Source organism: Mirounga angustirostris, unplaced genomic scaffold, assembly GCF_029215605.1.
Source record: "Mirounga angustirostris isolate CCGP_5_RB_7025 unplaced genomic scaffold, mMirAng1.0.hap1 SCAF_3, whole genome shotgun sequence".
Lineage (NCBI taxonomy): Eukaryota > Metazoa > Chordata > Mammalia > Carnivora > Phocidae > Mirounga > Mirounga angustirostris.
In genome coordinates, this window is record NW_026991711.1 from 190,531,036 (window position 1) to 190,544,885 (window position 13,850).

Genomic DNA, 13,850 nt, shown 5'->3' on the forward strand with positions numbered 1-13,850 from the left:
CAATTACAGCGTACTGTCTGGGGTGTCCCCCGGACCTAGTGAGGACCTGGCCTGGCAGCTGGGCTCCGTTGTTGAACAATCAACAAGGAGCTTTCAAGCTTTCAAGCCATGGGCCCTGCTTGGCTTTATGCCAAGCAGGTTACCTGACCAGGAACAGAAATGTGCACCAAGCTGAAGCTTCATCCCAAGAACCAGGCATGTTGGGGGGCCTTGGGGGCATTGAAGAGTGAGGCTGTCCCAGGATCTCAGGAAGAGGGCCAGCAGGGAGCACAGGGTAACCCCCAGACCCCAGCCATGTCCTGAGTCAGACCAGGCCATGAGGCTATTTCTGTCGTCAGTGCAGCTCAGACCACATTTAGGATGTGTTCACCTGAAGCCAAAACAGGCTTGGTGCCCACCTCTCTGAATGCAGGTGTTTACAGACATGGACGCAGAAAATCAGGTTATGCCTGACACTCCTGAACAGGAAAATGGCACGTGGGAGAAGCTTGGGGAGCCAGGCAAACCCTCGGCCTGGGCTTGCCGAGGATGCCCTGTTCCTAGCCATGGGTCACCTCTGGCCCTGCTGATCTTACCATGACCTTCCCTTCTCATACCTCTTTTCCTGAGCCTGCTTGTCTTTGCATCTTCCCTATCGGTGACATCCATGGAGTTGCCCAAGTCAGGAACTAGGGTCTTCTTGGTTTTTCATATTGTCCTTCCCCCCTCATTCCTGGACATTCACCACGTCTGGCCCACTTTTTGACCTGACTGCTGTCCCTAGGAAAGCCTGCTTGGGAGGTGGCCCTTGGCTGGTGTCTGGGAGCTTTGGGAGCCTCCCAGCATCCCCAGGACTGAGGAGAGTGGCTCGCTGTGCCCACACGGTATGCACACAGCATGGTTGAGGCTGGAATTCGGGTACGTGCCAGGCAGAGGGTTTCTATCTGAGTTTAAAGAGGCATCCTGTTAAACGCTTTACTGGATGGTTGGAGATTTGGGTCTAGGACTCAGAGGAAAAAGGTCTTGAAGGCGGCCATTTGTAGGTTCCTAGCCTGAAGTGCACAGACCCCCTGAAGCCCAGATGGAACGTAGGAGTTGGCGTGTCTTTTCTCAGAAGGAATCCCACTGCTTCCCAGCGGGCTGTGCCCTCCCCAGAACCCGAGAACCACAGACCGGCTGGCATTCCCCAAGCTGACCACGTGCAGCCAAATGAGAGGGCGGCTGTTGTGTCGGCCGCAAACCCCTCTGGACCGACCAGCGCCCCAGAACTCAGCAGCATCGTGAGTCTCAGGTTGGAATAAGGAGCAGCTCGGGAGACCAGGTGCCCAAAAGGGTGGTGGTTCTGTTCACAGAATTGGAAACCAAGGAAGAAAAGAGAGTTCAGATAGTCTCTCGGCCTTTTGGATTGGACTGAGATCAAGTGAAAAGAGGATTCCATTCAGAAAAAAATAACTGCTTTTGAAAGGAACCAAAAAACATATGATCATCTTTTGTTTGCTCTCAGGAGTGCCCTGCTGGTTCTTCACACAATCCCAAAAATTCAGAGCCCTCTTTCTATTCACACAACTCAGGCTTTCAGTTTTGTCCGGAAGGACAATGAGTCATAGTGGAGATAGTGGTGTTGCACTGTGTGCGTTCCTGTATTAAGCTCACGCGTAGCACGAACCTCTTCATACGTTAGCTTGAAGTCCACTCTCCGTAGCACATTCCATCTGTGAAAAGATACGGCAGCGTTAAAATGAATCAGATTTACCATAAAACTGTTCTAACCATAGCAATTTAATTTGTCATTTTATCAAAGAAACATTCTCAGTGTTTTTGAATACTCCTAACTGAAGTAGCACAGCTAGCCCTTTAAAGGGATCATTTCTACCATGCAGTCTGTTTCCAGATCCTGAGATGTGCCCTTCTGGGTTTGTTTTCCAAGAAAGTGACCTTTTTTTTTTTTTTTTTAAAGATTTTATTTATTTGACAGAGACACAGCGAAAGAGGGAACACAGGCAGGGCGAGTGGGAGAGGGAGAAGCAGGCTTCCCACTGAGCTTCCCACTGAGCCACCCAGGTGCCCCTAGACAGTGACCTTTGAACACTACACCTGACCTGTGGCATCTCATCTCAGGGGTAGCCTGAGCATGCCTCCCTGGGGCTCTTCCTTTTGTTTTTTCTACCAGGTAGAGCAAAACCCCGCAAAGTCACTTTTTCCCAGCATACATTTTACATGGTCAGTATGAGAAGTTGGACCTCACCAGGAGCCTTTAAAGCTAATTCCCATCCCAGGATAGTAAGGTCTCAAAGTTTCACAGTATGGTCAGTGCAATGGGGAGGGAGTGTTAAAACCTTTGACCTAAAACAATTTCTGGTCAATCCTGTAAGATCTGCACTGAGTGCTCACCTCTCAGAGTGGCTGGTGCCATATGTCCACCCCCTCTCCCCAGCAGAGCACCTGGGACAGAGTCTGCACTTGGTGATGATTGGTGGGCAAAGCCCTACTCATAGGCACATAGTTGCGTTCTTATCCTGGAGCTGGTACCCTGTCTATGCCGTATCAGAACGTGGTTAAGAAAAGGAGGAAAGTGGGCGCCTGGGTGGTTCAGTTGGTTAAACGACTGCCTTCGGCTCAGGTCATGATCCTGGAGTCCTGGGATCGAGTCCCGCATCGGGCTCCCTGCTCAGCAGGGAGTCTGCTTCTCCCTCTCCCGCTCCCCCCTCTTGTGCTCTTTCTCTCTCTCTCTCTCTCAAAATAAATAAATAAAATCTTAAAAAAAAAAAAAAGAGAAGGAGGAAAGTAATCATTGTCTCAACTAAGATTTGGATTTAGCAAAAGGGAAAAATCATTCATAGTGAACATTATAGTCCATTGATTGTGATGACCACGATGAGATCGTTGCTCATGAGCGTGATACCGATAATGTAGTCCACTTGTGAAGTGCTCTTCTCAAAGCTCTTACACCCACCCCCCCCCCAACTGTGCGTATAGACGCGCAATCACATGCCGAGAGCAGATAAAGTTGTACCAGTCTTCTAACAAACAGAGTGGGAACTCACGGTCGCATTTTGGTAATTCATTGAACTTTTTGCCCCTTCTTGTAAGTATTTGGAGGCGTTTCTCTCCTAATGCTTTTCCAGTTTTGGAGAGGGTTTTGAGTTGTGTACATGGCTGATTTCTCCTCACCCCCGCCTGCCCCTTGGCTTGGGGTCTTCAGTGGACCAAACCTCCCTTCACGTGTATGGTTTAGGGGTACCCTGACCATGTTGTTCCTTGAAGCTCTAAGTAAAAATGACTTTGTTCCATGGCGCTATGTTAAATTGGCTGGTTAATTCTGGTGTTATTTACCCTGTAATTCATTAGTTTCACCCCACCATTGGCAGCTGACAGGCTGTAATTTCACGCCTTGCAGTAAAAGATGTCTCATAATCTGCTTCATTTAGCAGCAAGAGAATTTAATGAAATTAACTGCAGTCCTAATTATGCCAGTGAATACTAAAGACTGCCATCAAGTTTTCTCAGAAAAAGGACGAGGTCCGCCTCGTGAAGGATTTAGAATATAATTTCCTGGGAAAAGTTGCAAATGTCTTCCTTCTATTGGCCAACAAGGGCCAATTATGACCACACATATGACTATAATTAACTGGTTTTTTCTGAATGTCTCTCCAAGTATTCATCGTTTCCAATCAGATTTAAAAGTGATTCCTCTGCTGGAGTGGCGTCGATGATGTAAACAAGCTGACGTGACGTTTTGCATTCGCGGGCTTTCCTCCCGTGGCGTCACCCGTGGGTGGCAGGTTTTCAGTGCTGGACGGCGGAAGTTTCCCTGAATACACTGAAACAAGGCCCTCCTTTGCCCCGCCTGTTCCAGGCTGGGGGGGGCGGGGGGGAATGACCGCTGCTGCTTGTTACCTGTCAGGGTTGGAGCTTCTGCCGCCACCTGATCTCTCGCCCCGCCCTCCTCCAGGACACGTGGCCCTTCCTGCCTCTCGTTCCAGCCCACTCCCAGCCCCTGGGGTTGGGGGAGAAGATGTGTTCTTGGCACCCAGTGCACCCACTCACCTGCTCGTGAGCACCTTTCCTGCCCTGCCTTCACTTCTCCCTTCGGTCCTCTTCAGTAGAGGCCTCGGAGGAGAAAGGAAGACGAGCTGACACTCTGAGAACACCCGGGCTTCCGTGCCACCCCAGCCCCGGCCCGCAGAGACACCCGTCCCCACTCCTGGGCTGCTGCCATCAGGCGCAGGGAACACAAGCCAGACGGGAGTGGGTACGGTGACCACGGAGAAGACACAGGTGGCTGCACGTGAGCCAGAGGAGTGGAGCCGCCCCTTCTCACCTGCGCAGAAAGCAGTCGGATACGGACGTGAGAAATTCTGTGTTTTATTTAAGTACAATACAAACATCAACAACCACGAGTTATTCACTGCTGCCTGTCTTGTAATCACACTTCCAGATGAGTGACATTTCTCACGTTCTAAGAGTAATCACCTGCCTGGGGGCGATGACCTGCTTCCGTGGGCCCCCAGCACAGGTGCATCGTGGCTCCGCACACAACTCCCCACGTCACACATCACGCTAGCAGGGGACCCATTCCAGGCAGCCTTCCTGCCAGAGACCGCATTTGAAAAATGACGCTGAGGTTTTCCTTTGCTGGAGGCTGCGGGCGGGGAGGGCTTTGCACAGAAGCACTTCGGGGCCACTCGGGACAGCCGCCGTGTATTCGTGACAACGTGGCTGAGTACGCCTGTCCGTGACCACCCTTGCCTTCTCGCTCTCCCTGCAGAGTCGGGTCCTCCCCGGCCACTCCTGTCAAGCCCATTCCTGAGGTTCCGTGGGCTTGCAGGTCTGCGCCCACGTGGGGGCCGTGGCCTGACCTGCCCAGGGGTGTTTAGCAGCTCACTGGCAGTGCTGGGCCCTGACCCAGGGTCTTCTGCCCCCACGGCCTCCTTCACTGGGCACTGTGTCCATCTTCTTCCCGACACAACCTTGGCCAAAGGGCTCCCGGGCAGCGTTGGCCAGATCGGCCCTGGTTCTCCGTGCGTGGGGCTCTGAACCCAGACGGTCGGCAGCCATGTCCATGCCAGGAGCCACCTGGGAGGCCGCCCGGGGAAATGCAAGTGCAGGAGCGAGTGACCAGAGGAAGGAAGGGGGTGGCAGGCGCTTCCCGAGCGCGCCATAAAAATAATCGCGCTGAGATGCAAGCCAGGGGTCCCGGCGGCCTCCCGGTGGGACGAGGAAGAAGCCCGGGGGTTCGGATGCGCACCCAGCACGCCTCGCCGGCACTATGCCAGAGGCGGTTTTGGCGACAAGCAGTAAGGAGACCTGGAGTATTTCTCTCCCGGACCCTCCCAGCTTATTAAAAGAACTTATAGACATGAAAATACATTAAAGGGGCAAAGCGGAGAGGGCGAGAGAGATTAACAGCCTTTGCTGAATAGAGCCTATTGATGAGACAGGCCTGTGGGCTGCCGCCGGCTCTGAGACAAGGTGCTAGGAACTGAAAAAGGAGGTCAGGCCTGTCCAGAATTTCGAGGGGAAATGGAAATTTGTATTTAAAAATATTACCTGCCCGCGTGCTCCTTCCTCCCTCCTCCTGATCAGGAGCTGTCGTCAGGAAGAGGAGAGCTCCCCTGCAGCCTGCCACCCGGTGGTGGCACCCACACGGAAAGATCCGCTCAAAACGCCGCGGGGCCAGGGGGAGCCGCGCCGAGGGGCAGGCGCGTCCTGGCCGCTGTGTCGTGTCCGGGTGCCACTGCGTCCTGCCGGGGTGCAGCGCGCGCAGGGGAGCGCCCCCTGCCTCCGGGGGTGCTGGTAGGAGGCGGGGTGCCGGGGTGGGAGCCTGTGGGTGCGGGCGCGTCCGTGTGCAAAGCGAAAGTTAGCCGTCAGTCAAGTTTTATCTCTTAATGAGTAGAGACTGCTGAAGTAAGGGTTAGGTAATTGAGTTTATAATTAATTAGCCATAACCCTCATCAGATAAAGCAGTTGCGAAGAATTTTTTTTTTTTTATCTCCTTTCTCTCCCCAGGGCCTGCCCTTCTTTGTCCTTGCGCTGACAGCCAGCACTTATCTCAGGCCGTGGCCGCCCGTGGGGCCCGCCCTCCCCTGGCCAGGGCCGCGGGTGGGCAGCGGGCCGCATTGTGCTGGCGGGCCGCAATCAGCCCAGCTGTCCGGGCCGTGATGAATGAGCGGGGGGAGTCACACAGAGGTGGACTCCAGATCGGCCGATAGCTCGCCGGCTGCCGCTGTTCGGCCGACTTCGGCGCATCTCTGATAGACCTTTGACACCTCCCAACAAAGAGGTTAAAGAAGGTAGAGCTGCAAGAATAGAGGGCTCGCCAGAAAGTTGGGCGACTTACAAAAGACCCCTTAATTTCTATGGCCCGGCAATTCACGCCACAAAGGAAGGAAATCAATGAGAATTTGCCCTCTTTCTTTGAGGAGCCCTTTTTTTTTAATCGCATTTATTGGAGCTTTGCGTGTTTGGGGTACGAGCAGCGATAAACATGGAAGGCATTAAACTCGGGACTGTGTAAGGGGGTCTGTCTTCACTGCATTTGACAGACTGCGCGGAGAAGGATACCTCTCTGCCTTCTCTGTTTGAAGATTGGAAATCTTGTGTTTGGACAAGTTAAGTGAGGAATTTTTCACAGAACAAGCCCGTGACCCCCTTACTGCTGATGATACTGAGTCAGAGAAACTTGGGGCTTACAATGCCAACTTCCTTGTGATTTTAGTTGTTTCTTTCTGATTAATCCCCAGGCAGGTCCAGATAAGTCCCTCGACACCCCGGGGTGTGGCAAGTGAGAGGGTGTGACACTTCTTTTCCTGTCCCTTGTAGACAGTTCAGGAGACAGCCCTCTGTTTCGCTGTTAGCAGAACTAGGGATCACTTCTTGAGACCCTGTGACAATTATTTGGGGACTGAGAAGCCAGAATGTTTTACCAGACAATATGACTGAGTAATGATTTTGAATGTTAATGAAAATTTAATCAGACTGAATATATTATTCAACCTCATTTAGGGAGTAAAGTATGATAAGTGCATTTACAAGTGCTGAAATTTATAGAACAAACGAGTTCCCTTTTGTGGGGAAGAAGATGAGAAACCTGCAGACTGATGCACGGTTAATTCAATGGGGAGAGGGCGGTAGGTGGTTCGTGTTGGGTTTGGTTAGAAATGCAGACTCTCTTCATCAGCTCCCAGTATAGAGATGCTGGAAGCTATCCTTGAGCCACACCTCATGACTCCAGTTTTTAAGTGAAGCAGATACGGTGAATCTGCCGGTTCTGTGGAAGAAGGAAAAAGTGTTAGATGCGTAGGCTTGTGGAATGATTGACACCAAGATGTGGAATCCAAATTACTCAGCTGGAGAAAGTGGCACTGCCCTATTGACCAGACTTCTTGGGGTCCCCTCCAGGACACCCAGTGGGAAAACCAGGGATCCAGCCCTGTCAGCTGCTGTCCCAGCTGGGACAGTGTAGACCCAGTTCCTTGTTCCAGTCCAAAAGATCAAGAGCACTGCGTACAGGAGCCCATCCGTGGTCCTTCTCGTGGCCCCATGCACACCACATGGTGCAAAGCAGAGAGCTCCCCCACGTCCTGCCCCGCTCTCATCCCCTCATGGCACGTGAGGCCTGTTCTCAGTGGAGTCAGCCACTGGGAATGTCCCCGCCCTGGGAATGTCCCCTCCCAGCTGGCTGCTCTGCCCTTCCTCACAGAGACGTGCCGACCGTCAGACTCCTTGTTCTGCCTTCAACTGCTGTAGTTGATGCAAGGTGACCAGCCGATTGGGATGCAGCGGGGCCTAGAGACCAGCGGGAACAAGGGCTTTGACCCCGCCAGCCTGATGCCCAGTCCTGCCACTTCCACATATTAGCCACGAGTTAGGGAAGTCCCATCCCCTGTCCGAGCTTCACCTGCATCCTCCATCGACCTGGTGGAATGATGGGCAGTCTCGTGGTGGGGTCTCAAAAATGGCTGCATTCCCCCCTGCCTTACTTTTCCCCCTTTCCCATCTAAAGTTAATGAAACAAATGACAAGAAGCAATTCTTGAGACACCCTTATGTTTGGAGCCCGTGTTCTGTGAAGCCTCCCTGAGAGTGTAGGTCACTTCCACGGCCAAAGCCCCCGTGGTCAGCTCTCCCCTCGGGATGTGCTCAGCGGGATTGGGTGGCTCAGAGGAGGCCCTGCCTTTCAGTCTTGCTTTCCATGGTCGTCACTTCCAAAATCTCAACCTTCCTTATTTTGATCTAGGGTGGCTAATGGACCCTTCCAACCCTGTGAAGGAAAAGCAGAAAAGGTTTAAAGGGAGAAAAGGTGAAGGTAGCCCTTTGTGGCGTTCTCAGGCCGGCCACCTGGAAGGCTGATGTTGCTTGAAGCTCGTGTTGCTGTTCGTTGGCACTGCACCAGGGTGGGGGGACGGGTTCTGGCCCCTCGCGGGCAGGTTGCAAAAGGCCTACCTGCAAAACGGTGGCTTGGACGTGTCAAGAATTAATGGCAGTGTGGCAGGCATTCAAATTCAGCCATTAATAGGTTCGATTCAAAAGTAGATGTCACCTGAAATTCTAAATTCTCTTTACTACTCTTCATTTAAATAGCATCAATATGTTTTAGACATAGTTATTAAATCAGTTACAGATTTATCACTCTTCAAACCTACTTCTAAGCTTATTTTATCTCAGATATATATTTTTGAAGCCTTTGAGTTATACTAAATTAAAAATAGAGTGATTCCAGATTTAGATATAAATTCTGTCTTCTTTTCCTTTAGATTCATTGCCCTGAACTGTGGGTTTCTGCATTGTGAGTACATGTCTGCTCGTACCCCATTCTCTTGCCTCCATAACGCTGGGGCCACCGGGAGAGCTGAGCCTCCTCTCTCAATTCAGGTCTGAGGATGCCCAGCTGAAGTGGAGACGTGGGGTTGTAAATGGATGATCATGCATCTGGGTATGGAGGAGACTTCCTTGACCATCATGCCGTAGAGACATGGGGTTCTTTACTCTTTGGGGGTCTCTTGATGGTTAGAGGATGCTGCATTTCCAGGAAGTCATCCTTGTCTCAGAAGTACCAACGACACTGAGAATTTTCATCTTAATTTAGCATTCCTGAGGCTGTAGCTCCTTCTCTTCGGTTTGTTCGGATCCCCATTGGCTCATGCAGCATTATCATGGTTGTGTGTGTAAGAAAATGCAGCTTACCTGGTGTCAGCAAGGAAGGGGCTTATTGACTCAATGAAGTGGAAGGGCCACCCCAAATAATGGCAACAGGAGGCACCTCTTGGCTCTGATCTTGTGGGGTTTGGGCCCTGCACATTCTCCGTGTGTGAAACCCGGGCACTTGCAGTTCTATACTCGTTCCACATCTAAGCCAGCAGTAGACCCAACCAGAAGTCCCAGAAATGACTCTCTAGTTGTGAGCAGCCCCACGTGGGCCACCTTGCGGCCTAACGCTGACCCAGTCCCTGTGACTTTGGGGATGAAATATGCAGTGGCAAGGCGATGACTTTGATGTAAGACCGCGTGTTGGCCCAGAGTACACAGGCCAAGATGGGAAAGGGTTAACTTTGCACGCAAAGTTGGATACCTACAGCCATGTGAATTCGGGGTAGGGTGCAGGACAGCCACCAAAAAATGTCCCCTGCCCAGAGTTACCACCAAAACATCAAAACATAAGGTAGTGCTGCCTGCCTGAGGCTGAACCCTGAAGACCGTTTGCTAAGGGTCAGCTCATGAGCTTTGGCATCTGATAATCCGCTTGGTCTCTGCAGTCTGGTTGGGCATCATCAGTGCCTGAGAGGACATGGCTGTAGGTAAGCAGAGAAATACACAAGCTCAGTCGTACCTTATTTAACGGGCCCAGATTTATGTGGGAGCCAGGCATTCCTAGTGGCGTGCCGTCATTGGGAGCCCCCCAGATTCCGACTCAGCGGTCAGTAGCTCACTGGAAAGGCAGTATGTTCACGGGAATCTGCTCTTTGGAGCCTTCCCGAGCATCACAAGGAGACCTCAAGACACGGTGTCCTTCCCCCCCGCTCCCCACCCTCCTGGGTTGCCCAGAGCACATCCTTTGAGGAGCATGCACCCTTCTTACCGACATTTCTTTTCAAACAGAAACAACAACAGACCTTGTGTTTCTCCACGCATGCACCCTGCACGAAGGACACCGAAGAGCACCATGTCGGTTTGCCTGCTAGCTTTCAGATAGCAGCAAACACAAGGTCGGTTAGTGATAAAGAAAGACGAATAGACAAGCATTTTCTATGTATGTCTGTAACTGATTTCCAGGAACTCAGCACGGAAGTCATTTGGGAATCAATTGAGTATAAAGACAGGTTTTCCAGTTAAAAGCACTGAAGAACCCAGAAGTCTGCTGAAGTTCCTCCTGAAATACGCCTTTTGATCTGTGCCCCTGTGCATGTTTTTGTTAGACTGTTTGAATGCGTTAGGTGAGTGTAGGTGCGGCCGGGCCCCACTGCTGCCTGGGTGACCTCAGGGGTTTTCACTGACGAGGTGCATGGCTGTTCAGGCTTACCTTTGGCTTTGCCATTTGGGGCAAGTGTTGTGTCTCTTCGGCTAAGACCTTTAACTTTGTATAAGTTCAAAATGAATATAACTCAGGTTCTATAGCAATCTTTAACAAATTCTGTCATCAACATGACTATGGAAAGGAAACTTAGTAGGGCAGAAAACTTAGTATGTGCTTCAGCTGGTAAGCACATAACAACTGTTCATTGGCTCCGATGCATGTTATCCAGCATTTTGGTAGCAGTTCAGAAATGGAAAGATACTGCTATAGAATATGAACATAGCATTTTTGGAGAAACGTATTTATCTAACTTTATAGCTGCCAAGTTCTAGAGGGCTTTTCACCAACAAAAAGTGTTTTTCCTTATAAAACATAAGGCTTGTTATTTCTTTTTCAAAAGACATCAAGCCCTCAAGTTGGAAGATTGACACTCAGAATATATCCATCTACTTGATTTTATTTAAGATAGAGTAATTTAGAAGGGAATTATTTTAAAACTATACAAAATTTAGAAAGCAGACCTTTCGAGGAGTTCTTAAGACTCCTACCCCAGAGACGCTACAAAGTAATGAATTGGAATTATTTCACAATGAATTATATTTTGTGTTCACAATCATATGTGCTCATTACGTGATGTGTACTTCCCCTTTGTCAAACGTTATAACATATCCATCTACCGTGAAAGGTCCATATAACATGAAAGGTGGTTTCCTTCCATGCCTATGAAATTGATGAGCTGATGAGCCGGGAGAGACTTACTCATATTTTAATGCCAACAGTAGCAGTCCTCACACCCAGAGAACAGGGGCATCAAAGTTGGTGGTAGCAAGGAGTATTTGCCGCTGTAATTGACAAATAATACCCCTCATAAATACTGCCAGTCTTTTCAATTAGTTTTCATCTAAAATTCGGGCCACAAAATGATGGCCTGTCAACTGACAATGAATGGCAAAAATTAAAAATTGTCTTCTAAATAGAATGGACACTTAAGAAAAATCGGGCAGCCAATTTAGCACAGCATGAAGCGAGGGGGACCTTTTGTACTGATGCTGGGTGCTAATGTCGTCTCCATCTTTATTAATGGCGCTCGGCGGCGGCTGACAGCTTTGTTGCTACTGGCAACTTTCTTCATTAAAATTAAAGCCAGCATCAAATTCCATTAGCCGTACTCTGGGCACCTTGCATTTTCTTATACATACTGTTTCTTTTATTAACTCCCTGTCCACCCATGAGAAGTTTCAAAAGAAGTTAAATGGGAGGAGTTATTTGCCAAGGCCAGGGAACCATTCTGTGTCCCCAGGAAAGAGTGGCTGTTTTATTAGAGCCTGCATCCTGAAACCTACAAACCCCCCGTTTTTTGTTCCCCCTTCTTTTAAAATGGGAGCACATTACCTCGAAACACAAACTTCTTGGGGTCTGCCAGGCTTTCAGATAGGAACAGCCTATTCTAGTTTCGGACTTTCCCCCCCCCCAGCACGTTTTTTTTTTTTTTTTTTTTGTAAGTTCTGGCATCCGTTTCCACTATATTTCTGTAGCTGACTGTGCATTGACACAATAGGAGGTTGACGCTTGGAGAGACTTGCATTTGTCACGAATACCTTAGAGTTATTTTCCCCAAAGGCATTACTTTTATCTGTAGAACAAATTTCAACCTTTGAAGGAAAAAAAAACCAAGCTTTGCTGAACAAGTTCTCAACTATTGTCTGAAAAGCTGTTGCCTGCCCTTCACAGCGCTGCAAGCAGTTCAAAAGCCTGAAATGCCTCCGCCCCGGAGCGTCGCCTCTTCGGGCAGCAAGAAGTCACAAACAGCTCGGGTTCTAGGACAGCACGGGTCTTGCCTGCGCACTGACGCCGTCCACCACCACCGAGCAGAGGTCGTGTGGCTGCTGTGGACGGCTCTCGGGAAGGCACTGGGCTGGGATCACCAACCACACAGGTCAACTTCCCCTCTCCAACCAGCGTCCTAATTGCTTTCTCAGGCCCTGAGTCATGCTAAGCTGAGGGGCTCAGCCTGCCTCTGCATTGTTCTCCTCCTCCTCCTCCTCCTTTCAACTTGTACCTTACACTGAAAGAAACCCCAGATACTCCTTAAAACAACAGAGTTAAGTGCCAGGCAACAAAGGAAAAGGCATTATGCTAGAAACCCTGCACTCAGAAAAACAACTGATCTCTGAGCATCCTGGCACAGGAGGCAAAAAGGAAGCCATAGTTTTGAGCTCTGCTGGAAGTCATTGCCTACACAGAGCTTTCTGCATTCCCTCAACTGCGTCTTAACTGACTTGAAACCATGGATTGCAATTACTTCCCCCCCCCCCACCTCAAGGAGAAATATATGAGTTAACATTTTCTGATTGCACAGGTGTCCAGTCACCACTGTCTCCTTGTACCCTCTCCTCTCCCATCATAGACAAATATTAGCAGTATCTAGGGTAGTGTTAAATAAATGAGAATTCCAGCAGGCGAAGCATCCTGTCTTATTCTCAATTTTGGATTTTCTTTGTTAATGTAAGAAGTGACTGAGACTCCAGACAGTTTATAATTGAAGACTGGATGCATTTTTGCTTTGCAGAGAGGTGGTGGTTGTTGCAATCTGTTTTTTTCTAGTAAATATTTCTGACATTTTAATAGTGAAGCGAATCAATCAGGTGATTAATTGCAGGAAGGCTCCACTAGCCAGTCTTTTTGAATCATCTTAAAAATTTAAAGGAAGAGCAACATGTCAGATAATGTTTCAATTAGTTGCATTTAAAAAAAAAAAGTATTCATTAAAGATTGTATTGTTTGCTAAAATGTAGATGTGCGATGATTTAATATTGTTGATGGGCCTATGAAAGGAACAGTACCAAATCTCTGTATATGTATACAGCCATCTGCAACTCCAAGGGCTATTCTCCCACTGCAGACCCCCCTCCCCAATATCTGAACCCCGCAAGGAAACAATTGTTACTTGATGACTGAACCCACTAATATGTTACAGTAAATGGGGCATGAAATACAACACTTTATATATAGTATATACTAAGTGATTCTTATATTGAAACAACAAGGCCATTTTTAACTTGCTGACACAATGTTTGCAGTGTTTCATCATTAAATTGTCCTGATTAACAATCAACTTCTATAGTGGGACCAATAGAGTAATTTTTTTTAATGTGATGAATCAGATTTGTTGAACACGACTTTATCCTCTTTTATATTTTAAATTTTTTTTTTTTTTTTTTTTTTAGATTTTATTTCTTTATTTGACAGAGAGAGAGCACAAGCAGGGGGAGAGGCAGAGGCAGAGGGAGAAGCAGACTCCCTGCTGAGCAGGGAGCCTGCAATGGGGCTCAATCCCAGGACCCTGGAATCATGACCCA

The 13,850-nt window shown here is 49.1% G+C and overlaps 1 protein-coding gene across 20 annotated transcripts in view; it reads left to right on the forward strand.

The window, feature by feature from the left end:
- AGAP1 (ArfGAP with GTPase domain, ankyrin repeat and PH domain 1) overlaps positions 1 to 13,850 on the forward strand; it is a 517,580-nt gene that overhangs the window by 295,837 nt on the left and 207,893 nt on the right. The window contains exon 10 of one of the 20 annotated variants that reach the window (XM_045867680.3): positions 5,989 to 6,317. The exons of the other annotated variants lie outside the window; for them this stretch is intronic. Within the exon in view, the coding sequence (XP_045723636.1) occupies positions 5,989 to 6,141 (153 nt within the window). The 3' untranslated portion in view covers positions 6,142 to 6,317. Of the gene's footprint in view, positions 1 to 5,988; positions 6,318 to 13,850 lie in introns of those variants that run through there. 20 annotated transcript variants of the gene reach the window in all.